Source organism: Hemicordylus capensis, chromosome 3 (assembly GCF_027244095.1).
Source record: "Hemicordylus capensis ecotype Gifberg chromosome 3, rHemCap1.1.pri, whole genome shotgun sequence".
Lineage (NCBI taxonomy): Eukaryota > Metazoa > Chordata > Lepidosauria > Squamata > Cordylidae > Hemicordylus > Hemicordylus capensis.
This window is the reverse complement of record NC_069659.1, coordinates 336,665,321-336,689,851: the sequence shown is the minus strand read 5'-3', so window position 1 is coordinate 336,689,851 and position 24,531 is coordinate 336,665,321. Positions and strand designations below refer to the sequence as shown.

General features: G+C 44.4%; 1 protein-coding gene across 11 annotated transcripts in view; it reads left to right on the top strand.

The window, feature by feature from the left end:
- TNIK (TRAF2 and NCK interacting kinase) overlaps positions 1 to 24,531 on the top strand; it is a 413,952-nt gene that overhangs the window by 270,062 nt on the left and 119,359 nt on the right. For all 11 annotated transcript variants that reach the window (XM_053305179.1, XM_053305184.1, XM_053305182.1 and 8 more), the window contains 3 exons: positions 16,689 to 16,864; positions 18,809 to 18,875; positions 21,578 to 21,782. In XM_053305179.1, the coding sequence (XP_053161154.1) occupies positions 16,689 to 16,864; positions 18,809 to 18,875; positions 21,578 to 21,782 (448 nt within the window). The remainder of the gene's footprint in view (positions 1 to 16,688; positions 16,865 to 18,808; positions 18,876 to 21,577; positions 21,783 to 24,531) is intronic.

Genomic DNA, 24,531 nt, shown 5'->3' with positions numbered 1-24,531 from the left:
AACAGATTTAACTACTTTCTTAGAACAGAGTCCTCCCTGCAAATATTGCCACCCAGAGACGTAAGTTTGGGCAGGGTATAAATTTTAAATAAATAAATAAATAAATAATAAGCCTTCTATGAAATACAGATCCCATTCCATCTAAAATCCCAACAACCAAAAACAGAATGGAAAACAGGGCAACAGTTAGAATGGTGTCTGTATGTGCTCATGCCTTCTCATACCTGTTGGGAGGCCGGTGAGCCCACTCATATTGCATAGCATGATAGTATAATGAAATATGGTGGAGGGAACCACAGCTAAGCTATGTTGATGCAACCTCATCTGAAGAATTCCTTGGGAAGGTCGGGCTTGGGGTGGGGTGGGGCGGGGGGAAGGGATGGAGGGAAACGAGAAAAGATGTCATGTAAAATACAAAATGTAAAAAAAACCCCACATTTTTAAAAAAAAGAATCCCTTGACCACCACTTTCTGAAACATATGCCACTTACATGGATGTGGAGGAAAGGAATGCCCAGGGTTTTGAATGCTAAGTCCCATCATTTCAATGACAAAACCACTGAAGAAGTAATACTTCCTTAGTAAACAGTGCCTCTGATACTGAAACTGTTTCTTAGGACTATTTTGCAAATGTTTCTGTGTCCCGTTGTTACTATATTTGCATTTATTATTTTATTATTATCTATTATTGTACACTATTATTATTATCTATTATTGTACACTATCTATTGTTGTACACTTGAAAACAGCTGCATTGAAAATAACTGTGTGTCTGTGTGTGTGCTGATGTGTGGTAATATACTAGACATATGAAGTTGTCATATACCGAGTCAAATTGTTGGTCCCTCTAGGCCAGTACTCTCCAGACGCTCAGTTAGAGATCTTTCCCCACCCTGCTACCTGATCCCTTAACTCAGGCCCTTAACTTTGGCCCTCCTGCAGATGTTGAACTACAGCTCCCATAATTCCTGGCTATTGGTCACAGTGGCTGGGGATTATGGAAGGTGTAGTCCAAAAGCAGCTGTGGGGCCAAAGTTGTAGTCCCGCCTTAACTGGAGATTGAGCCTAGGAACTTCTGCATGCAAAACATTATGATAGCTCATCCACTACTGTTATGGCCTTTCTTTTAAATAGTGTGAATCCAAAACTAAACTGAACATATGCCTTATACGGAGTCAGCCCTTTGGTCCATCTAGTCTACTGTTTTTTTGGCAGTGGCTCTGCAGAGTCCTGGACAGAGGCACTTCCCAGCCTTGTTAAGTGAGATCTTTAACTGAGGGTGCTGGTCCCTTATTCATGCTCACTCCAGTCTGTGGACTGCCCATCTGCATTCAAGATATCATTTTAATGTTGCATCATTAGTTAGTGGACATAGGAACCACTCCTGTGTGAGAAAGATGTCCCAGGAGTATTAGCGATTTACCTCTAAAGTACAAATATTGGTAGAATCCAGACTAAGTTCATCATGACAACAATGACAAAGGTGACTATTACAGCAGATATGTATATACTGCTTTCTAACAAAAGTTCTCAAAGTGGTTTACATAGAAAAATCTGTATATTTAATTCTCCTAGATGTACCCGTCGCTAATCCCACGCGTGGCAGGTCTCGCGAGAGTTTGCGAACAGCTGTGGATAGGATAGCGACAGGGACGGGGGACAAAATAGGGATGCCAGCCAGTGGCCGCAGGAGGTAGTGGCAGGCTGGTCCGGCTACTGGGAGGAGGAGGTGGTGGCAGGCCGTGCCAGTCAGTGGTAGGAGGCGGCCGCTGCCGGGAATTGGTGGGCGGGCGGGAGGAGGTGGCGAGCCGGCTTGCTGGCCAGCCAGCCAGAAACCGCAGTGGGTTGCGGGGGAGAAGCAGACCAGCCAGCCGGCTGGCCAGAAAGCCGGCGGCAGTGGGGAGAAAAGGGCAGCTATGGTGGGTGAGCCGGCCGGAGGCACAGATGCTCTGCGCCCGGCCCAGCTAATACATAATGAATACATAAGTTGGCTCCCTGCCACAATAGGGCACAATCTAAAAAGAAACAGAAGGTGAGTGCCAGCAATAACCATTGGAGAGATGCTGTGCTGTTATTGCGTGGGGAAACTTAAGTAAGCACCACTGGAATCAATGAGACAAGTTAGTCATGACTAACGGTCTGGATGCTGTCCGATGGTGATGATGATGGTGATGTAATTATTATTCAGCTTTTCAACCAGTAGTTTACAGAATTATATAACAAATCTTTATGCAGTGTCCTCTTGATAACTGAAATTTTATTAGAACGTCTGTTTTTGTTTTGTTTTGGATTTTTGCTTTGGGTGGGGGATTTTTGCTTTGACTGTAAACGCACATTGCAGGTTGCTTTGAGAAGAGGAGTTATTCTTTATGAAAATACATTGTTTGTCCTTCGGTGAAGTTTGAGTGGCAAACAGAATGGAAGGCAACTGGAGAACATACAGTAGACAAAGCCCTTTCACTGAACACCAAACGTGTGTGTGTGTGTGTGTGTGTGTGTGTGTGTGTGTGTGTGTGTGTGTGTGTGTGTGTGAGAGAGAGAGAGAGAGAGAGAGAGAGAGAGAGAGAGAGAGGGGGGGGGCAGGGGGGAATGAGGGAGAAGGAGAGAGTTTGTTATAAAGCACCATCTGTGCACATAACAAACACTTTCACTGCTGCTTGGTTGAATTGTTGAGATGTGTTTTCCTGCACAGACTAGAACCTTTTGTTATCTGAAGAGATGGTGTGGGATTAATTCACACATTTATTGACTGCAGATTAGATCACTCTTGAGCATTCTTGCTAACCACTTGATTATTCAGACTGCAGAGTTGCAATTTGATTCCTTTTCTACTCTTCCAAACTATGTTCAGTGGCTGGAGTGCTGATTTTTAATCAAAGTTAGTAATTATGAAAGCACTCGTCAGCAAAAGGCAACATCTTAAATCTCTCTTTAAACTGGAAATGTCTGATCCACTCTTCATTAGCGCTTTAGAGAACTGGTATAGCATTAGCAGCTAAGAGACTGAACTGAGAATTGGGATGTCCCCAGTTCTAGTCTTGCCCTTGCCATGAACTTAATAAAGGTAAGGTAAAGCATGCCGTCGAGTCGGTGTTGACTCCTGGCAACCACAGAGCCATGTGGTGGTCTTTGGTAGAATACAGGAGGGGTTTACCATTGCCTCCTCCTGTGCAGTATGAGGTGATGCCTTTCAGCATCTTCCTATATCGCTGCTGCTGATATAGGTGTTTCCCATAGTCTGGGAAACATACCAACGAGGATTCAAACCAGGAAACTTTTGGCTTGCTAATCAAGTCATTTCCCCACTGTGCCATTAGATGGCTTAATAGGTGGCCTTAAACAAGCCACTCTCACTCAGCAGGTAGGTTCCAGACCTTACAAAAAAACCAAAAACCCCAAATCCAGGAAAAAGATCATTACATCCCCAGAAAATTGGGGGAAATGGGAGCATTTGAAAGCATGGGGAATGAGACCTCATAGGAAAAGGGAAAAACTAGACTCACAGCAAGATAAGGCACTCATATGCTTACAGACTTCAAGCCCTCGCTGATTCGCTCACTGGCTGACGTGAAACTCCCAGTCCAAACCATGAAAGACAGAAACATGCTGTTTTTGCAGGTAGGTTCCAGACCTACCAGGTTGCCTGGATTACAAAAAAACACCCCAAAAACAAAACCGATGGATGGACGGATAATAGTATGTTTATAAAGATATTCACCAACATTACAAAATTATTGTAGGACATAATATGTCTGACTTGTTCTTTAGGGCTACAGCCTGAGTCAAGCAGACCCAGTTCTCAATCTCCTGGGGAGTGAATGTCAGTCCTTCCCATGTATTGTTTAAACACAGAGGACTCCAGCTCATACTTTCAGCAGGCCTTGTGGTAGCAAGCATGACTTGTCCCCCTAGCTCAGCAGGGTCTGCCCTGGTTGCATTTGAATGGGAGAACACATGTGAGCACTGTAAGATTTTCCTCTCAGGATGAAGCCGCTCTGGGAAGAGCAGACGGTTTCAAGTTCCCTCCCTGGCATCTCCAGATAGAGCTGAGAGAGATTCTTACCTGCAACCTTGGAGAAGGCACTGCCAGTCTGTGTAGACAATACTGAGCTAGATAGACCAATGGTTTGACTTGGTATATGGCAGCTTCCTATGTTCCTCGTGGCAGCACAAACTCTCATCCCAAACTTGTAGTTGAGAAGATCATACCATGATGGTGTGGAAAGGCCGTTTAGTATTTCGTGTAGATTAACTTTCTGCCTTAATAATTCCAATTTAACCCTTGTTAGTGGAAGCATGCTTATGTTTTGGTGGAAGATCTCCTATGGGAGAGAATTAAATTGTTCTTAGGTAACTCTCAAAAGCATCTCTTTTCCATGCTTTTATACTAGGGAAGTGCACGAAGCTACATGTGTGCAGAGGCCATATGTGTGCCAGCATTGCACAAGGGCAGCTGGGGAGAGCATAGCTGGCGCATGATGATAACCGGGTGTGGGGTGGGGAGCACCGCCAATACAGGAAGTGGCAGCGAACGGCGGAGAAGTAGGTATGCTCTTCTCCATTTTAAAGGTGCTGTGGATGTGCTGCAAATCACGCTTCGAATTGCGATTTGTGCACATCCCTATTTCGTACTGACTTGGTGCAAAGATGGTATGCTGTAGGCAGAGGATTCCTTTAATTGTCAAGATGATGGTTTTATAGAGGGAAGATGGTAGTCTCTTAGGTATGGAGGTCCACATTGTTCAGGGCAAAATCAAGGAATGGAACTGAAAGCCTCTGTGGAGTTAGTGCACACACTAGAGCACTGATTTAATGCAGGGGTCCATAGCCTCGGGGTTCCAGATGTTGCTGGAGTACAATTCCCATCATGGAGTTTGGCCATTGTGACTGTGGGTGATGCAAGTTGTGGTCCAACAATATCTGAGGACTCAAGGTTGGGAACCCAGGATCTTATGGATTCCCAGTCATGGAGTTTTCCGAGGAAGAATGGACTGTATATATAATAAATGAAAAGCAATTTCTGCCCCATCAGGAGGGGAAGTCATGTCAGAGGTAAACCGCAGGCAGCCATCAAGTGGAAGCTGGAGTCTAACCAGGAATTAGAGCCAGAAGGTTAGGAGTATCATCCAACTGGGGTCAGAACCAGAGAACAAGCTGAAAGCAAAAGCTGGAAAATACTATTATTGCCCAAATGAAGTCCCAGGCTTAGCAGGAAACCTCTTTAGTCCTTCCTGTTAAGGAGAACCAGTGGCCAGCTGTTGGGCGGAGTCACTCCAGTACTACTTAAGAACCATTTGCTGCCTAGGCCAATGATTCAATCCATAGCCCAGGTGGCTCAGCTGAGCAGAGAGCTGCCAGGGGTGTTCTGCTCTAGCCCTGGCATTGCATGACAGCCACCGTGTTCTGCATCAGTGGAAGCAGAGTGTGCTTAAGAACAGCCTTGTAAGATTTCAGGAAGCCTTAAGTTCACAGAAGCAAGCTGCATTTCAAACTGAAACCTGCTCATAGCTAGAGATCAGCAGTTCATCCTGGACTCTGTGGCTCCAGAAGCCAAGGAGAAGTGGTCTCAATGCGTTTGGGGCCTGCCTGCCTGGAGCGTGTGGCAGTGTCTGGCTCAGCATGTGCTAAACCCCTTGGATCACTGGTTAAATGTGGAGAAAAATGGCTCATTGGCTACAACCCCCTTGAGGGCTGGGGATGAAGATGTTAAGTCAGGGAAATCCACTGATAAGTCGCAGAGGATTGGGAGCTTCACCTGATGCTGCAAATTGGAAGCAGGGGTGGGGGCGGGGAGAAGAAAAATGCCCAGCTTGGTTCTTCTCACAACATCTCTGCACCTGCTTTCAAACAGTCTTAATTATCTTAGAAGTTGTGCATGTGTGTGTGTGTTTGCAGCCAGCCTAAAACCAACACGAAAAAGTCATTTCATTTCCTTGCTAGCATTTCTTCAATTTCTTTCTCGGTGGGCCAATTTTTATATGTTTATTTTCTCTGTAATCATTTTCTTGCAAATCGGTTTGTTCTTAATAATTAGTGGTAAGAGGTTGTGTGCTATTTTATGGCTGTTTTCATCCAAGCATTGTGGATGGCTTTACAAGCTCCCCGCTACTGCACTTGAAAAATAAACCTGGGTACTCTTCCTATAACAGAAATAGACGAGATGTGGTTTAATGAAGAGCTGAGCTTTACAATGTTTGGGGGGCAAGTATGACCAAGGGGCTGTTCACATACTATTCCCCACCCCTCCACCCCCAATTGTACCTAGAGAGCGATAAGGAGGGAACGTCGGAAGCCCCAGCTTCCTCCTTAGCAAAGGCAAAAACTGCTTTTTGTCTTTGCTTTTGTGGTGATCTGGAGCTGACACAGATCCTCCATACCAGGGTTTCTTAACCTTGGGCCCCCAGATGTTGTTGAACTGCAACTCCCAGAATCCCCAGCCACAAAGGCCATGTCTGGGGATTCTGGGAGTTGTAGTCCAACAACATCTGGGGGGGCTAAGTTTAAGAAACCCTGCTCCATACTGTCTCCGACTCCCTCCCCTCTTTCTTCCTCTTGCTCTTTAAAACAAATATAATTTCACAAGGTCAAGAGAAATCCACATTTAAATAAATGTGAAATATCCTGGCTCCGTTGTTTATTTCCCCCCTGTGGTCATATGATTGTGTTGGCCATGTGCCCACTACTGATTCCTCCTCAAATACAGTCCTGGGGCAGAGGCAAGGAGTAATGTCTGAACAAGTCCCAGGTTATTCCTGGAGTCGCTGAAGTACAGCAAGGCTAGAGGTTGGCTAGGATACCTTGGATTTCTCCTGCCTGTTTACTCCTTGGCCCTGTTGTCCACCTTCACCTTCTTCAGAAAACTAGTCTCCAGGTGTGATGCCGAACAGCAGGTAAGGAAGGGGTGAGCAATAGGACCCAGATGGGAATGGGTGGGAGAAGCCATGGCTGCCTGCTCTTCCCATGCATTGGGAAATCTTATGTGCCCAGCTTACAAGGTGGCAACCCTTAGGCTGCTAGAGCCAGCGTGGTGTAGTGGTTAGAGTGTTAGACTACGACGTTCAAACCCCCATTCAGCCACAAAATGCACTGGGCAACTCGGCCAGTCACTTATCTTTCAGCCTAATCTACCTTGCAGGGTTGTTGTGTAGATAAAATAACTATGTATACCATCTGAGCTCCTTGGAGGAAGTGTGGGGTATCAGTGTAAAAAGTTAAGTAGGTGAGGTTTTAAGAGGTGATGCTTCTCCCCTCAACCTGAACATGAGATCCAAAAATTGCTCTACTGTCAGTGAACAAATAACATCAATCTTTTCCTGTATAGGTTATTAGAAGTTAGAATACAGTAGTTGAGAGTATGAGTTATGACTGGGGAATCACTGATTCAGATCTGAGCCATTCAATCACTGGATGGTCTTAAAGAAGTTATCGTTTCTCAACATCAGCCCCCTTGTGCAACCTAAGTACAATAATATTGGTGTACCTTACAGATAGTTTGCTTCAAGAATCACTGAAGAGAGCTAGTCTTCTGCTAGCAAGCATGAATCGTCCCCATTGCTAAGCAGGGCCCAACCTGGTTTGCATTTGAATGGGAGATGACATGTGTTAGCATTGTAAGATATTCCCCTTAGCAGAAGGGGCTGCTCTGTGAAGATCACCTGCATGCTTGCATGCAGAAAGTTCCAAGTTCCCTCCCTGGCATCTCCAAGACAGGGCTGAGAGAGACTCCTGCCTGCAACCTTGGAGAAGCCACTGCCACTCTGTGTAGATAATACTGAGCTAGATGGACCAATGGTCTTACTCAGTATATGGCAGCTTCCTAAATGGATGTGTTTTGAATATTTAGGGAAAGTGGTGTGTGAATGCCTAGTGGCGCAGTGGTAAAACTGCCGCCCTGTAACTAGAAGGTTACAAGTTCGATCCTGACCAGGGGCTCAAGGTTGACTCAGCCTTCCATCCTTCCGAGGTCGGTAAAATGAGTACCCAGAATGTTGGGGGCAATATGCTACCTCATTGTAAACCGCTTAGAGAGCTCCGGCTATAGAGCGGTATATAAATGTAAGTGCTATTGCTATTGCTATTGCTAGTAGCAGTTGTAGGCATGTTGTAACTGACCTGTGTGACTCTTTCCACCTCTTTGTTCCTTTTTTCTTAAAGCAGCAAAAGAGAGAGAATGAGGGAAATAGCTATGGAATGTATTTCAGCAGTTCACAGACGCTGGACATCTGTGTGTTCCAGATAAGCACAGCTGTGTATCCACTTCTGTTGTTTCACCCACCATAGTTTATTATAGGCCAGTTGCTGGAGCAGGAAGAAAATGTCAGGAGTAGGAAATCAAGAAGGGAAGGGAAGTGTATGGGTTTAGCTCTCTGCATGCTAACTCTGTGCCAGTTTGTGGAGTGCCAGTTTGTGGGCCACCCTGGGAAGAGCATCTGCATGATTGGATGCAGAAAGTTCCAAGTTCCAACTCCCAAATAGGGCTGAGAGAGACTCCTGCCTGCAACCTTGGAGAAGCCACTGCCAGTCTGTGAAGACAGTACTAAGCTAGATGGACCAATGGTCTGACTCAGTATAAGGCAGTTTTCTATGTAAAATGAAAAGATACTAGGGATATCTGAGGATACCTATGTGTGGGCTTGGCTAATTTGAGGATGTAATGTAGCTCAGTGAGCACATGCATTGCTTAGCATGCAGAAGGTCCCGGGTTCAACCCCTGTCATCCTCAGGTAGAGCTGGGAAAGTCTCCTGCTCGGAATGCTGGAGAGCTACTGCCAGTTTGTGTAGACAAAACTGAGGCAGATGGACCAATGGTTCAACTCTGTAGAAGGCAGCTTCATAAGTTCATATGAATACCATTGGGATTTAGCACATTGTGACTGAAGCACAACCACATTGAAAGCCTGCAGTCTGGGTTCTGCCAACCTGGGTTGCGACCCAAACCATTCCTTGGAGTGTATGTGGATCGAAAGTGTGCTTCCTCGGTTGGGTGTGGTTGTTTGTTTGTTTATTTGTTCATTTGTTGATTGAATTTAAATACCTCCTAGTATACAAATCTCAAGGCTGTGTACAGAATTAAAACACAAAACAAAATATAAAACATTAAAATTCATAAAAAGATAAAATAGATAAAAACACATTAAGATTTAAAAGTTTAGTTGATGTTTAGTTTAGTTAATGTTTATGGACTCCACCGGATCTGCGTTGTGCACTTGATGGGCCAGAAGCAGCAGAGTTTACAGTGAAGTCCCATTTTCAGCCAGATGCACTGACTTAGCTGTACACCTCCTCCATCCTCATCAGTACCACACAAGTACCCTTGTGTGGAACCAGTGTAGGAGGCCCAGATCAGTACAGCAGGACTTATAGTTGTGGTGTCAATTCTCACTTGGTGTGTGTGTCTGTGTCTGTGTCTGCTTTTTCTTGCTTTTGGTGGAACCTCAATCACTGTGATTTTGGAAAGGTAAGAAACGAAGAGATGGTAGTGTGTAGCAGTTAGAGAGCTGAGTTAGGACATGAGATATTCAGATCCACATTGCTCTTAGTTATCCAGCTTGCAGGGTTAACCTTAGGCAAATTTCTGTATTTCATTCTAGACTTACAGAAGGGTTATTTGTTTATCCTGATTGGTGCTGGTGATTTATGCCGTGTGTGCGTGTGTGTGTGTGTGCTCTTAATTGATTGTGAGCCACCTTGAAGATCCTTGCTAGAAATAGAAATATCCACCCATCATCCTAAGGAGCTCAGAGCAACAAACAAGGTGTCCCCTCCTGCTCCCCCCCCCGCCCCCGAAAGGCCTGGAAGGTTCAGCACTCTAGCCAATAGACCACACTGGCTCTAAGCAGATACCTCCTCGTTCTACAGAATTATTTGCTAACATAATGGGCCATAGGATTGGACTGTTGTTTTTCTACAGAAATATAGATACCTAATTTCCTATAAAATACAGCATTTCTTCACTTTGTGTCTAAAACAATAATTTGACTGTCTGGTTATGGTTTTGTAGCAGAGAGTTTGGCAAATGGGTGTCAGTAGTTAATTCTTTTCTCAGTGCACTCAGAAATATATTTATTATAGATAGGCAACCACGAGTAAAGTAGAGACTATTAATCACATGGAATGTACAAGACCATTTGAAAGGGGAATCCAGCTTGATGGCAGCTGGGGCTTATGATCAGCTGCAGCAGAGCTGTATTCATACAATTTTTACATCTGTTAAACATTAGCAAGCAGGCAGTTCATAACCAATTGGTATTTACTGAAAAATAACAGTCTTATTAAAAAAAGGTCTTGTAAAATTGGTGATTAAAACATACTGAGCCAGGCACACGCTTGCTTTCATAGGGATCTGCAGATTTTGCATGAAATGGTTTTGTTCTTGCAAGCAGATTATATAAGCTAAAATTGTGCCGCTTTAACTATTTTGGGTTGTCACATTTTGCAGTCAAGTAGCAATAGATCGCCTTTTGAAGTCCTCAATAAAGCTATTTTATCTGCATTCTTAAAAAAAATCATTTCAAACAGCTTGTGATCCTGGTTGTTTGCTGGAAAGTAAACAAAGGATCAAAAAGCCTTCAGTTTCAGGAAGAGTTAGAAAGCTTATAAATTCGCTCAGGCACCGAAAGGCATGGAAGTGGAAAGCTGAGGTGCCCACCTCAACTTCCCACCAGTTGCGGATGCCAAACACAGCTGATTATGTGCCGCTGCTTCTGGTTCCCAGCAGTTCTGGTTGCGCTTCTCTCTCCCATTCCCCCACCTTGGTGTTAACGAGAGCCAAGCCGCCCGAAGTCTGCCCATTTATCAGGTAGAACTGCATAGGCCCACACAGTTCTACCTAACGAATGGCCAGTCTGCAGGCAGCATGGCTCTCATTAATGCTGGGGTGGGATATAGGAGCATAGGAAGCTGCCATATACTGAGTCAGACCATTGGTCCATCTAGCTCAGTATTGTATACACAAACTGGCAGCGGCTTCTCCAAGGTTGCAGGCAAGACTCTCTCTGAGCCCTGTCTTGGAGATGCAGCCAGGGAAGGAACGTGGAACCTTCTGCTCTTCCCAGAGCGGCTCCATCCCCTGAGGGGAATATCTTGCAGTGCTCACACATCTAGTCTTGCATTTAGATGCAACCAGGGCAGACCCTGCTTAGCTATGGGGACAAATCATGCTTGCTACCACAAGAGGGGGGACGCGTAGGGATGAAGGGCTGGTCCTTCCCGTCCCCTCTGGCTGTTGGGGTGGGTGTGGCCATGGGGACTGTCACAGAGAGCGCCTGCACTTCTGGATTAGCCGCTACATCACTGAATATAAGAGAGAGGTACAACCAGAGCTGCTGGGATCCAGAGGCTCCAGCTCCTTGCTGGGTGCCACCCCACTCCCTGGCTCATTAGATCAACCACTGCTGCTTCCTGCCATATAAGCACGATGGCTGTGCAAAGACTCAAAAGATTCCTTTGGCCCTATCCGAACTGCCATCAAACCAGAGTGGGTTGAGCAGATTCACATAAGCAAGTGGACCGTTGCTTCTGCCTGTCCCTCTCTGCCACTTCCCTGAAGGTATTTCCTATACTGGGCAGGGGCTCAGGATACAGGCTCAAGGTCATTCATCTTGCTCTTGGTGGTAAGGGAATATATATATATATATATATATATATATATATATATATGTATATGTATATGTATATGTGTGTATATATATATATATATATATATATATATATATGAATGGTACTACCATAAATCATACAGAATCAAATACCACTAAATGAACATTATGTAAACTATTTATATAACAAAAAATTATGAATGATACATCACCAATACAATGAAATAAGTATATATTACATGTGTGTAATAAGTATATTTTAACAAGATTTCGCGATAAATCCTTGTTTCACAAATGCTTCATCAGAAAATGTTATTTACAACCGTAAAGTGGTTGCATTATTATATTTATGAAAAGGCTTTTGGTTAATGTATATTGTTTAATGTGTGGTTTATTTTTTGTTGTCTCAGCATGTAAAAAGTTTGTGTGAGATAATTTACACCCTCCTGGATGATTTTAAACAGCAGGATTGAAGAAAGTAATAAAGAATCCTCACGCCAACCAGGGTGAAAGCTTTGTCTTTGAGAAACTATTTATATACTTACGGTTGTAAATAACGTTTTCTGATGAAGCATTTGTGAAACAAGGATTTATCGTGAAATCTTGTTGAAATATACTTATTACATACATGTAATAAATACTTATTTGATTGTATTGGTGATGTATCATTCTTAATTTTTTGTTATATCAATAGTTTACATCTTGGTGGCAAGGGAACAGCAGCAGCCACCGCCAGACATATAAATGACTTCTGACAGGGTTTCCCCCTGCAGGCTTGGGAATGCTGCCGCTGGTGCTCCTGGGAACTGAAGCTCCAGAAGATACTATCTAGGAGAATCCATACCATTGCGAGGACTGCAGGGGGAAACCCTGCTAGAAGTCGCTTTCAGTCTCTAACTGCCCCTGCCACTAGGAGCAAGACGAACTCTTCCCAGCCTGGCTGCTGCCCGGTCTGGTATCAGACTTCAGGGATCAGGGTAGTGGTGGGGGAATGAAGAAGCTCTCATGAGTCTAAGCAAGCACTCCAAATGGGGTCAATTGAACGGGACCCCCCCCAAGCCCCAAATCGCATTTGGGACCCACAAAGCACCGGCGTGGCCCCTGAATTGAAACAGAGCTGCCTCACACAACCTTAGTAAGCCATAAACTCATTGTTGAGTCTCACATAGTGTGCTCCCTTTCGGCTTGGTCCCCAGCACTCTCCCCTCCCCTTGGTCTTTCAGACCCAGTCCTCTTCCTCTGCAAGCTGGGGACAATGTTGAGATTAGAGGCAATTCAATATCCTTGTTTAACAGTATTATACATGCTTTTAAATTATAACTTATTTATTTGTTTGTTATTTCTCTTTGTAAACCGCCTTGAGCCATTTTTGGAAGGGCGGTATAGAAATCGAATTATTATTATTAACAACAACAACAACAACAACTGTAAGACATACAGTGGAAAACATTGTAAGGCTCTCCTTAAGGCCCTACCTGCATGCTAAAAGAAGAGGTGGGCATCTCTGACCTATGTCTTCCCACCCGACACATGTTGAACCCATAACATGGTGCTGTAGGAAGGAAGTTAATGCTGTGTTTTTGTTTTGTTTTTTGGTGTTTTTTTTAAAAATGGCTTTGGGAAATGTTAGCAAATGCCACAGTAAACAGGTCTGTTACAAAATACTGTGATGTAATATAAATTTATTTATTTATTTATTTATTCGATTTCTATACCACCCTTCCAAAAATGGCTCATCAATTTTAATGCCAAAATTGCATTAGCACACCACATACATGCGCAGAGCAGTCAACGAAGCCTCAGTGAAGTATTGCATATTTGGCCTGGTTTGCTAACGCGTACACATCCTTTGATGGCCCTGCATGATAACTGGAGCTGAGTCTGTGAACTGCATCTACAGTTCCAATAATGCGTGAGAAAAAGAAAGATCTGGATCGTGATCCGTTGCATTTGTAAGGAATGGGTTCTGACCCTGCAGAGGGACCTTGCGGATCGATTAGCTAGCTCCTCACGGCACCTCCAACTGCCACGCACGTGACCTTGCTTCCGTTGACCTAGGCAGTTGGGGCGCGTTTCACTCAGTTTCTGTTAGACCGCCGTTGCGTCTACACCTCGGATTGTATTGCTCCTCGGAAAAACTTATATTTTGGTTATTGGAATACGACTTGGAATGGACAGCGACAAACGATGGGCTCTTTTGACTTTGACTATCTTGACTTTGGTGAGACAGCGGCACAAGGGGAAGTGGCGCTAGACCCTAAAACAAGAACTGTCTGTGATGTGCTATCAGTGATGCCTATGCAAGTCAGCTGACTAAAATTGTGCATCCGTGCCATCAATTAAAATGTATCTGTGCTTTTTCCTTTCCTTTTTGAGGAGTGTGCCAAAGAATTGGCCTTTCTAATGAGGAGTAGGCCCTTCTACGTTGTTGTTTTTAATCTCTTACTCAATCCAGAGGTATTTACTTTCTTATTCCAATTAGTCTATTTAGAGAAACAGCAATTATAAATCCAAGAGCGTTCCAAGATAACGCTTATTATTTGATGGCACAGTACAGTTCTTGTTATATCTGCCAGCTTCCAGCACTTCTTTCTGCTAATTTTCTTATTTGCCAAACAAAGATGCTGCATTTGTAGTCCATCAAAATCTCTTTTTATTGTGCATTCCTTCGACTCTTTTGTGTTTCCAGTAATAAGGTAAAATTGGGTACCAAGCACTTGTGAAAGAACAAGAATCGTCGAAGAAAACAGTACTAAGGATTCAGTAGCTTTAGTTTGCACATCTTCAGGCAAAGAATGAGGGGCAGCAAAACTTTCAAGAGGCATCAGAAGAAAGAGTGGTCAGGAAACCGTTCTGACAGCTGACTTTATATAGATCTAGACTTTTTTAAAAACTGTAAATAACTACATATGCTTAGCCTATCTTGGGCTTGCTCAGCATTCTTGATCAAGAGAAACCTCAGTTTTCTGAACCCTGATTTTCCAGATTTCAGGTTTTCTGGACAGCATAAGAGGAGAGCTGGTTTTGTGGTAGCAAGCATGACTTGTCCCCTTAGCTTAGCAGGGTCCGCCCTGGTTACATATGAATGGGAGACTAGAAATGTGAGCACTGTAAGATATCCCCCTCAGGGGATGGAGCCGCTCTGGGAAGAGCATCTAGGTTCCAAGTTCCCTCCCTGGCTTCTCCAAAATAGGGCTGAAAGCGATTCCTGCCTGCAACTTTGGAGAAGCTGCTGCCAGTCTGTGTAGACAATGCTGAGCTAGATGGACCAATGGTCTGACGCAGTATATGGCAGCTTCCTATGTTCCTATGATTGGGGACCATAGAAGGGGTGAAGCCGCCTGGACCGCCAGGAAGCAGAGTAGATGTAGTTGTCTCATCTACAGGTGCCACTGTGCATCGGCAGGAGAAGCTGTCTTCTGCCAATACATGGCAGTGACTGTGAATGAGACTCGCATATGGCAGCTTCCATATGGCAGCTTCCTGTGTTCCTATGATCGGGGACCATAGAAGGGGTGAAGCTGCCTGGACCGCCAGGAAGCAGAGTAGATGTAGTTGCCTCATCTACAGGTGCCGCTGTGCATCGGCAGGAGAAGCTGTCTTCTGCCAATACATGGCAGTGACTGTGAATGAGACTCGCCTCGCCTCACGCCACTGCCCAGGCTGCCCTCCTACAACTGCCTCTGTACAGGAGGTGGTTTCTCTCCTGCTCTCCTGCTGCCCAGCCAGGCTGCAGCAGGATGTGCAGGGCTATGCCCATCACTGCCACCAGGTTGCATTGACAGGAGGCAACGTCTCGCCCCTACAGCATCCCCGCCACCATGCAGGAGGCAGCTTCTCCTCTCCCCTACCATGCCACTATTCAGAAGGCGGCTTCTGTCCCACCAACCAGCCTGTCCTCCCATGCCAAAAAGCACAGGGCAGTTTTCGCAGCTGCCACACATTGGCAGGAGGAGAAGCTGCCTCATGTTGATGCAGAGGGACGGCTCTGGGCTTCTGCACTCCCAGCAGCCCACCACTCAGTCCGCCCATGCCAGGTAGCACAGGACTATGCAGCTGCCTCGCCAGCAGCCACTGCTGCTGTGCATCAGCAAGAGGCTCATGAAGGTAACATCGAGGCTCGGTGCCAGGTAGGCAGGGATGGGAGAGTGGCAGCAGGCCTTTCCCACATGGTCGCAGCAGCAGTGGCAACAACTTTGGTAAAAAGGCTTCCCTTTGGCCACTTGTCTGGAGCCAGGCACCAGACGATTATATTGTATACTGCAGAGAGATACCTCAATTTCCTAATCTGTATTGACCTTCTCCCCAATTAGTCCAGAAAATCAAGTTCCTGTGTATGTCATGTTCATGGGCGTTATGTGCAATCAGTAAGACCGAGCCAAAGTAAAGGCCAGCAGAAATTCCAGGGGCAAATTTAATGGTGCAGAGTGCAAAATCTGCCCCAAACCAGTTTCTCTCTGGTTTTGTTGCTTTGGTTACTTTTTGCAGTCACAGTAATCACAGCCATGTTCTTTTTGTTACGTCAGAAGACAGAGAAGAGTCACCCAGTTGCCTGTTAGCAACATTGGTTAATATAAGTAGCTGACATGATGTAGGTTACTGATATTAGCATGATTGTGTGAACCCATGCCAAGGCGGATATCTCAGATTCATCTCAGGCCAAAAACCACTTTGGCATATGTTCTCACAATCATGCTAATGTCAATAACACTCATTAAATCTAGATTCAAATGACTGTGTGAACCAGACCAGTGTTTATAATTGTTGTGAAAGAGAAACTTAAGTATGTTGTACACCGCTCTGGGCTCCTTGGAGGAAGAGCGAGATATAAATGTAGTAGTAGTAGTAGTAGTAGTAGTAGTAGTAGTAATAATATTCAGATATGAGGACCCAGTAGCAAATTTTTGAGTTGCCCAGAATATTTTGCAAAAATGAGAAGAGTTTTGTACAGATTAAAAGCATGTTACCATACCATTCCCCCGCAATGGTTATTCATTTTGATAGGTATTTTTGCACCGTTTGTAACGGTTCCATATACCGTTTTTCTGCATGTCAAATTTCCACCCACTACCAATTGCCTTATTTGGACAGGTCGAAAAAGTTCCAGTCCTTCATTGAGAGCTGCCTAGTAAAGAATCATGGTCAGAGGCCTACCACTGAACAGCTGATGAAGCATCCGTTTATTCGAGACCAGCCTAATGAAAGACAGGTTCGCATCCAACTCAAGGACCACATTGACAGGACTAAGAAGAAGCGTGGAGAGAAAGGTAAGCAAATGAGATTATTTTAAGTATCAAGTAATGGCCATCTCTGAGTGAGAGGGGCATTAGGCCATTTCAGGCATCATGCAGAACCACAATTGAAATCCTTTCTCCGTGTGACAACCATGAGCCTCGAGAGTATATGCTTCCCCCCTCCCCTGCCTGCATGATCATCTGCCTTTGATTTAGGTTAGAATAAGTCAAGATCAGTCATGATGTCTGCCCTGACTGACCTTGGCTTATTCTAGCCCTCTTACTTGAAATAAACCATGATATGTAACCAGGCTTCGAAGTGAGTTACAAATCTCAGTTTATTTCAAGTAAGGCAGAATAAGCCAAAGTGAGTCCTGTCAGCTGTCATGACCAATCTTGGTTTATTCTAACCTTAATCAGACGTAGATGCCCATGTGCGCAGGGGGAGGAATATACATTCCCGAAATTTGGGGACATCACCTAGGACCACACTTGAACCATGGTTCTGCATGACATCTGAACCAGTCCATTGTGTTGGACTATGTATGCAGAACATAAAAGTTGACAAGCAGCTTTTTCACATTTTCTGCATGGGAAAAGGAAGCCCATAAGAAAAGAGGGCGTATCCCTGCATTCCCCGTGCAAATAAAAGATGGTGGGGGGGAAGTTCCTACAACCTAAATATTTATTTAGAAGCAAATAAATATCCTGCCCTGTACCTCTTCTTGTACAGCTGGTCTCTTGAAAAGTGGTAGGGAGACAAACCCGAGATTACCCATTGCCCAGGCTTGACAGAATTGATTTTGGTGGGGTTTTCTTTTCAGTCAGGATGGGATTCTCTTCCCGCCTCTGCCCCCCGCTTGATGTCAAGCCTAGCTCAAAGCAAGCCAGCTTGCACATCCCTACTGTTTACTCCAGCTGACAGCAGTTGTTCAGTGTCTAGGCAAAGGCCTTTCTCAGTCCCATTACCAAAGGCCCTTCCTTACAGGATTGTTGTAATGTTTGTAACAAGATAATGAATGTGATGTTCTTTGAGCATTTGAAAGCTTTGTTGTTTTTGATGTTGTTGTTTTAATGGAGGATAGTAATGGATCAAACCTGGGACCTTCTGTATGCAAAACATTTGGCTCGGTCAATGAACCTCCTCTTAGTATAAAAACAAAATATATCATTTAACTAAATGGAGGTCTTCTCAAATATTAAAATTTCAGTTTCAAGTTGCATTGCATCTTATTTCTATCCTATTCTTTGGGTTTATTAACTAATGTCATATGGCTATTAATATGTCAGATGTACTCCCAGCCTTTCAGTGTTGGGTGAATACTCACCGTTTTTACTCGGATTTAGAAAGGTGTGGGGTGTGTGGGGGGGTAGATTTTTATTTTGCTGGATGTAAAGGTTGGTGTGAAGGACAGTATATAAATGTATATTCAGTACATATAAAGATGCCAACCTAGTGTAATTAGGGGCCTATTGATGATTCCCCATGATTTCTTATCCCATCCGCATGTGACCACTAGATAATAACAATCTTGTGGTTAACTTGATAATTTAGGCCTAAATGATGGATTTCCCCATTAACTTTGTGTTGCCTAATCTTTATGTTCAGTGTTCGGGATTCTGTACAGCTTATTAAGTTTGGTCACTAACAGTTTAGGAGCGTCTCAGCTTGAAGATGTGAATGCAGTTTTTTGTTTTGTTTTTTGGCCTCCATATTCAAATACACAGTGCATTAACAGAAAGAACTATATCTTCAATGCAGTGTTCTTAGCAGGGTTTTTATCTTGGTTTGAATTCAGGCTTGTTTAGTGGGTTGTGAGGTGAGGCCAAGTAAGTCTTGAAACAATATTGATTTTTTTGCCCCCACGTGTTGAAATGAAAAAGATTTCTGTTCTCACACCAGAGCCCTGGGGCCTTCATCTAGGAGAAAAATGAATGAGTTCCGTAAAGGGCACTGACATTCAATTATATTCCTAGATGAGACTGAATACGAATACAGTGGAAGTGAGGAGGAAGAGGAAGAAAACGACTCTGGAGAACCCAGGTAATGAACAATTGTTCATTTCTGTGTATGCGCCTGTCTGTACTGCTCCATGTAGCACTGCTTAAGACAAATAGAATTTAAGAGTGTAATGGAAAGGTATGCGTGGGGTATACTTACAGGAGGGTGGGAGACAGGGGATAGATTACCCCCATAATTGGGGTGGAGAGGGCAATTCTCTCCACAATTGGATCACTGCTTGCACTGATGCCTTCCTCCGACTTGCGCCCTTCACTGTTGACTCAGGTCTGATGCAGCACATGCAAAAAAAAAAAAAGGGCTTACTTTGTTTAAGGTGCAAGTTTTTCTTGGGGCAAAATTGTCATCTGAGTGTCTTACAGTGACTGCAGATTGATGACAAGTAAAGGAGCAGTCCTTACTTATTGGGTTTTGTTTTTAAAAAAATTAAAAAAAACTGTGTTTGGACCTGACGCAAGTTCAGCTGCTCAGTTCAGTCTCAGGGAGAACACAAGACATTTTGATGCCTCAAACAGCTGCAGCTTGAGATCTGAGGACCCCTTTGTGATGCTTCAGAGTGTCCTGTGCTGAACATTTTGGATTATACACAGCACTGCATGGTCTAAGAGAGATGTCTTCTAGTGATATTACAGAGGATTCTGAAGCACACCTCTCAGGCCCTATGTATGCCACTGCATCAGGTGATTGCAATCCTTTTTGTGGATTGTACCCTTTCAAGCTGTAGGTAGAATTTCAGATCTATTATTTGGTGGAAATGCTCTATAAGCATAGAAAAACTGAATGCCAGGGCAAAATCAAGGCTGAGCTCTTCTTCTTGATGTGCTATATGCAAGGATTTTCAGGAGGATAGAAGAAGCATTCAAACATGCCAGTCTCCACCTGCAGCCTAAAGCAATACAGCTCGGGAAAAGCTTATTACAATTTGAGGACATGTATAAACTGGGTTTAAAAGTTAAAATTGTATGTAGATGCCTTGACAATCAGGGCTGCCATGGTTCCAACCTTGAACTGAACACAGTTGAATAAGTTAGGGAATGCTAATCTCTGTGATTTCTTTAAAGCATATGGTCTAACTGTATTACATCAATAATATATTTAAAATCCAAGTCTTCAAAGGGTTTCCCACTCTTTAACTTGCCTGTGCTAGAAATCTAGTGAGTTTGTAAACTCCATGTTGTCAAGCTCACAAGGTCTAAAAGGTGGCAAGGCAGATCAGGTTGCAGCACCATGGACAGTTCTGTGGGATAGGTTGCTCCAGAAACAGCCAAGCATGGGCTAAGCCCTTAAATACCTGGGAGTTATTCACACATGGCTTCATGCCGCGGGGTATCTGAAGAGCAACTGCTTCGCAGCAGATTTGCAGATGTTTAATTCAGGGGATTAAATGGACAGTTCACATAGGGTCAGCTCCTCTCTGCAATCCCTGCAGATCTTTTTCCCATGCAAGTTGCCATCACTTGCTCTAGATTTTCTATCCAAACATTCCCATCAGGAGGAGGTGAGAGTGCGTTGTTGTTGTTGTTGTTGTTGTTGTTGTTGTTACTGTTAGTTTGACAGTTAGTTACAGAAGACCGGAAGACCAAGCAGCCAGGGATCAAACAACAGAATGCAAGGGCTCAGGTTACATCCTACATTTAACTCAGGAATTTTTCCCTCCCCTTCTGGACTCTCTCATTCTCCCTGTGGCCCCTCTTCCTTTCTCAGCCAGCCATTCGACTTCTTTCCCCCATGGATGGTGTGAAATGCTACTCATCTTTAGCAAGCTTTCCTGGCAGCGTGCTGCAGACAGGGACCCATGCACCACAGCTGGGTCCACACCAGAGTGCATAAACACTTCTGTGATTCAGCAGAGTTGAGGGTGCCTTCTGTGCTTAAAAGCATCTCCTGTAGGGAACCGTGGCCAATGTCTCACTTGCTCCTGGTTTGTGATCTCAGCACAGCACCCCTGCAGGGGCTGGAGAGGGCTTTCTCCACTGAGAGTGGTTTGTGAGGAATAGCCTCCATCCGAGGGGACATGTGTGTGTGTATTATGTAGGCTGCCTGGCTCTAATGTAACCTGATGGAAACATGAACTGAAAGAACCCCCTCCACAGAATTGCATCAATCTGCCACAACCCTTCCCCCCCACCCCACCCCCAGCGCTTGCAATTGAAAGTCTCCTTAGCTGACACCTGGGTGGATTTCAAGTGCAAGTTTGGAAAGAAGCCCCTCTACACATCACAGACACTCCGGGGCATAACAGAAGCCTCAGGGTGTTGTTTTTTTTAAAAGCCGCTGGAAATAGAGGATTTTTAAAAGCTGGACATAATTTGGGCTATGCCAGAGATTCAGCCTTGAATTGGGGGGAGGGGGCAGAATCCTGTCTGTACTGGTCCCTGATAGCCCGCAGATACTTTGGGGTAAATGCAGCTAATATGTGGACTGGCCCACTCCATTCCGGAGGAGATTCAAAGTAAAAGCCCTGTTCATAAAGCCTCCTGGTGATGTTTAATTTAATACTGTTTTTAGTGCTAAAAAGGCACTAGGACATGAATCATCTGTTTAAAAACGAATCATCTGCTTACATAGAGGCAAAATGGACATGTATGCTGGGTTGATCCTTTAGTGTGGAGTTGACTGCCAAGGAGATATGGAGGATCTGCACAGCTAAAGAACCTCTGTATGTTCAGTGCACATCTGTGCAGATGTGCCCCTAGAATGACATGAGTTTGTCTTTCCCTGTAAAGCTCCATCCTAAACCTGCCTGGAGAGTCAACATTAAGACGGGATTTTTTGAGGCTTCAGCTTGCAAATAAGGAACGCTCAGAGGCCCTCCGTCGGCAGCAGCTGGAGCAGCAGCAACGGGAGAATGAGGAGCATAAGAGACAGCTGTTGGCAGAGCGGCAGAAGAGGATCGAGGAGCAGAAAGAACAGAGACGAAGACTAGAAGAGGTAACGGATAAATCCTGCACACAGGGCTTTCTAATAGGCCAATTTATATTTCATGTTTTAACAATTGCAGTGATCAAGATAATCCAAGATCTAAATAGCTGTTGGATCCTTGTGGATTTTCAGTTGTGGTCTGTATTCAACAATCATATTTTCATTAACTAAATCCAGGTGTAGTGCTTAGAAAACTATGTATATGCATATATGTGTATAAATTATGTATATACATATATGTGTGCTTATTTTGGATGTTTCGTTCTGTTCTCCAGAGCTTTGTTTTCAGTTTATTTGTGATAGTATAACAACAATTGGAATAGAAGGGGAAAGCTTGATGATAAACATAGCCCAGATGATAGCATGTCATGAGCAGAAGCATGTCACAAAGAGGGCCTTTAGAATAGATTGATAGAATAGTTGTGGGCAGGGGTACCCTTTGTCACCCAAAGCAAAACAGGCTGCTCCTTGAAGAAGGTTTACTGATTCTGTACTCACTCAGATTATGACCCTGCACAACTTCAGTCCTCCAACTGTTGTCAGACTGCCACTCCCATCATCACTAACTATTGGCCACTGTGGCAGGGGATGATAGGAGCTCCATAATATAACCCTATTTATAACCATTTCGTCTTTGTCAAGATAGTTATCCCTGTCCATCAAGTGAGATCCATGGGTAGAAGTCCATTCATATGAAACACAACTTTTCTGTTCTGCCTCTCTATGCACTCGGGCACCGTACAATGGAAGGCAACAGCTTACTTTAATTTTTTTTTAAAAAAAACAAACTTTTAAAACCCCCAGCTTGCTTTAAAAAAAATTCCCAGAACCCTGAGCCTCAACAGGGTCCAAGAAAGAGAGCATATAGAAACATAGGAAGCGGCCTGATACCAGATGAGACCATTGGCCCTTCTAGCTCCGTACACTGATTGGCAGTGGCTCTCCAAGGTTTCGGGCAAGAGCCTTTCCCAGCCTGGCCTGGAAATTCCAGGGATTGAACTGGGGACTTCCTGTATGCAAACATATGCTCTACCACTGAGCTACAGGCCCATCTTGCTCAGCCCTACTACTACGGCACTTTTAACTGGAAATGCCAGGGATTAAACATGGGGAAGGGTTGTAGTTCAGTGGAAGAGCACCTGCTTTGCATGTAGACAATCCTAGGTTCAATCCCTGGCATCTCCAGGTAGGACTGGGAAAGATCAGTTGGGGACCCTGGAGAACTGCCGCTGGTGTAGATAATGAGTTAAATGGGCCAGTGGTCTGACTCGGTATCAGACAGCTTCATATGTCACTATGATCTTCTGCATGCAAAGGATGTGCCCCTCCACTAAAAGCTAGGCTGCTAAAAAAGAGAAATAAGTAAGCCCTACCTTTTTCTTGCTCAAAAACAAGGAGGAATGAACCAGAGTCCTTTTGGAGATTATTATAAACTCAAAGCCATAGCTGTACAGCCCTAGGAATGTTCCAAATTCCTATATATAGCAGGCATAGAGAGTGGGGCCCTACCGGATGATCTTAAAATGCCAAATGGGAGCTGGGTAAGTGTGAGGATGATTGAGATAATTTGTGTAGCACTTTGAACACATGGAATGTCCTAAAACTGCTGCTGCTGTAGTTACTGCTGTTATACATTTATATTCTGCCTTTCTTCCAGGGTAGCATTGTTGTTAACATGGACCGTGTATCCATCCCAATTTATTATCCAGCTACAATACTTGATACTCCATGCATGAAGTTCACAAGTCACTTCTACCCTGTATAGAGAATCCATTCCGTTCCGCTTCCTTGTAACTCAGATCTCTTTAGCCGAATCAAATAAGGGCTTTGTTCTGTCCCTGAAGAACATGCTTGCAAAGAGTAACCCATTTGTGGTCAGCTTTGTCATGCTCTCACAGCCACTCAGACTGAAGTCATCCTATCCTATTCAAAGAGAGACAATTAGCTATCTATGCCAAGAGGTCACGGGACAAAGGCCTTGAACAAATGGACCTCCCTGTTACATGGAACCAGTCATTTCGCCCCTTAGATTCAGTCAAAGTTGCCTTTTTGCTCTCTAGGTTTCTAGGCAATAGACAATGAAGCTCTAGGCTGGTAATTTTGGCCTGAAAGCATTCCAAGCAGCTGATTTTGCGCCACGCGAGGGGAAGTAAATGCTTCTTTCCCAAGGCCTTTGTTTTCAGCCCTTCCTCCAGGGGTAAAAAAGGAAGGCAAAACATATATCAGCCTCCAGTATTGTTCTGGCTGGCAAATATACGAGGGCGTCTTCAGATAATACTTTGCATTGCCATGATGCCATCCACAATGCCATGGGCCCCATGCACTCTCTTGGTCTTCTGTCTTCCCTCTGTATTCTTGGCAGCAGCCCCTGCACAGAGAATTCTGCGACAGACATACTTTGCAGCGTTCCTTGTTGTTGTAACATACCTTACCCTGGTTTGCATTTGCGCAAGTGTCCTCTTGCCCAAACGCAAAATTGTGCAAACACAGTTTGTATGACAGTACAGCCATTCTTTGTAATAGCCTCTACTATCATGCAGCTGCATTTGCATAATGTTTGTGTTTGCCTAAGAGCACACTTGCACAACTGCATGCCTATTGCAACACACATGGAACAGTAAGTCAGCTTGTATTCTCACCAGGTGACTGACCTTGGGCTAGTCACTCTTCCTTAGCTTGACCTTTCTTAGCCTGACCTCCCTCACAGGATTGCTGTGTGGATAGAGACGCACGTGTGCTGACCTGAGAAACTTTGCGG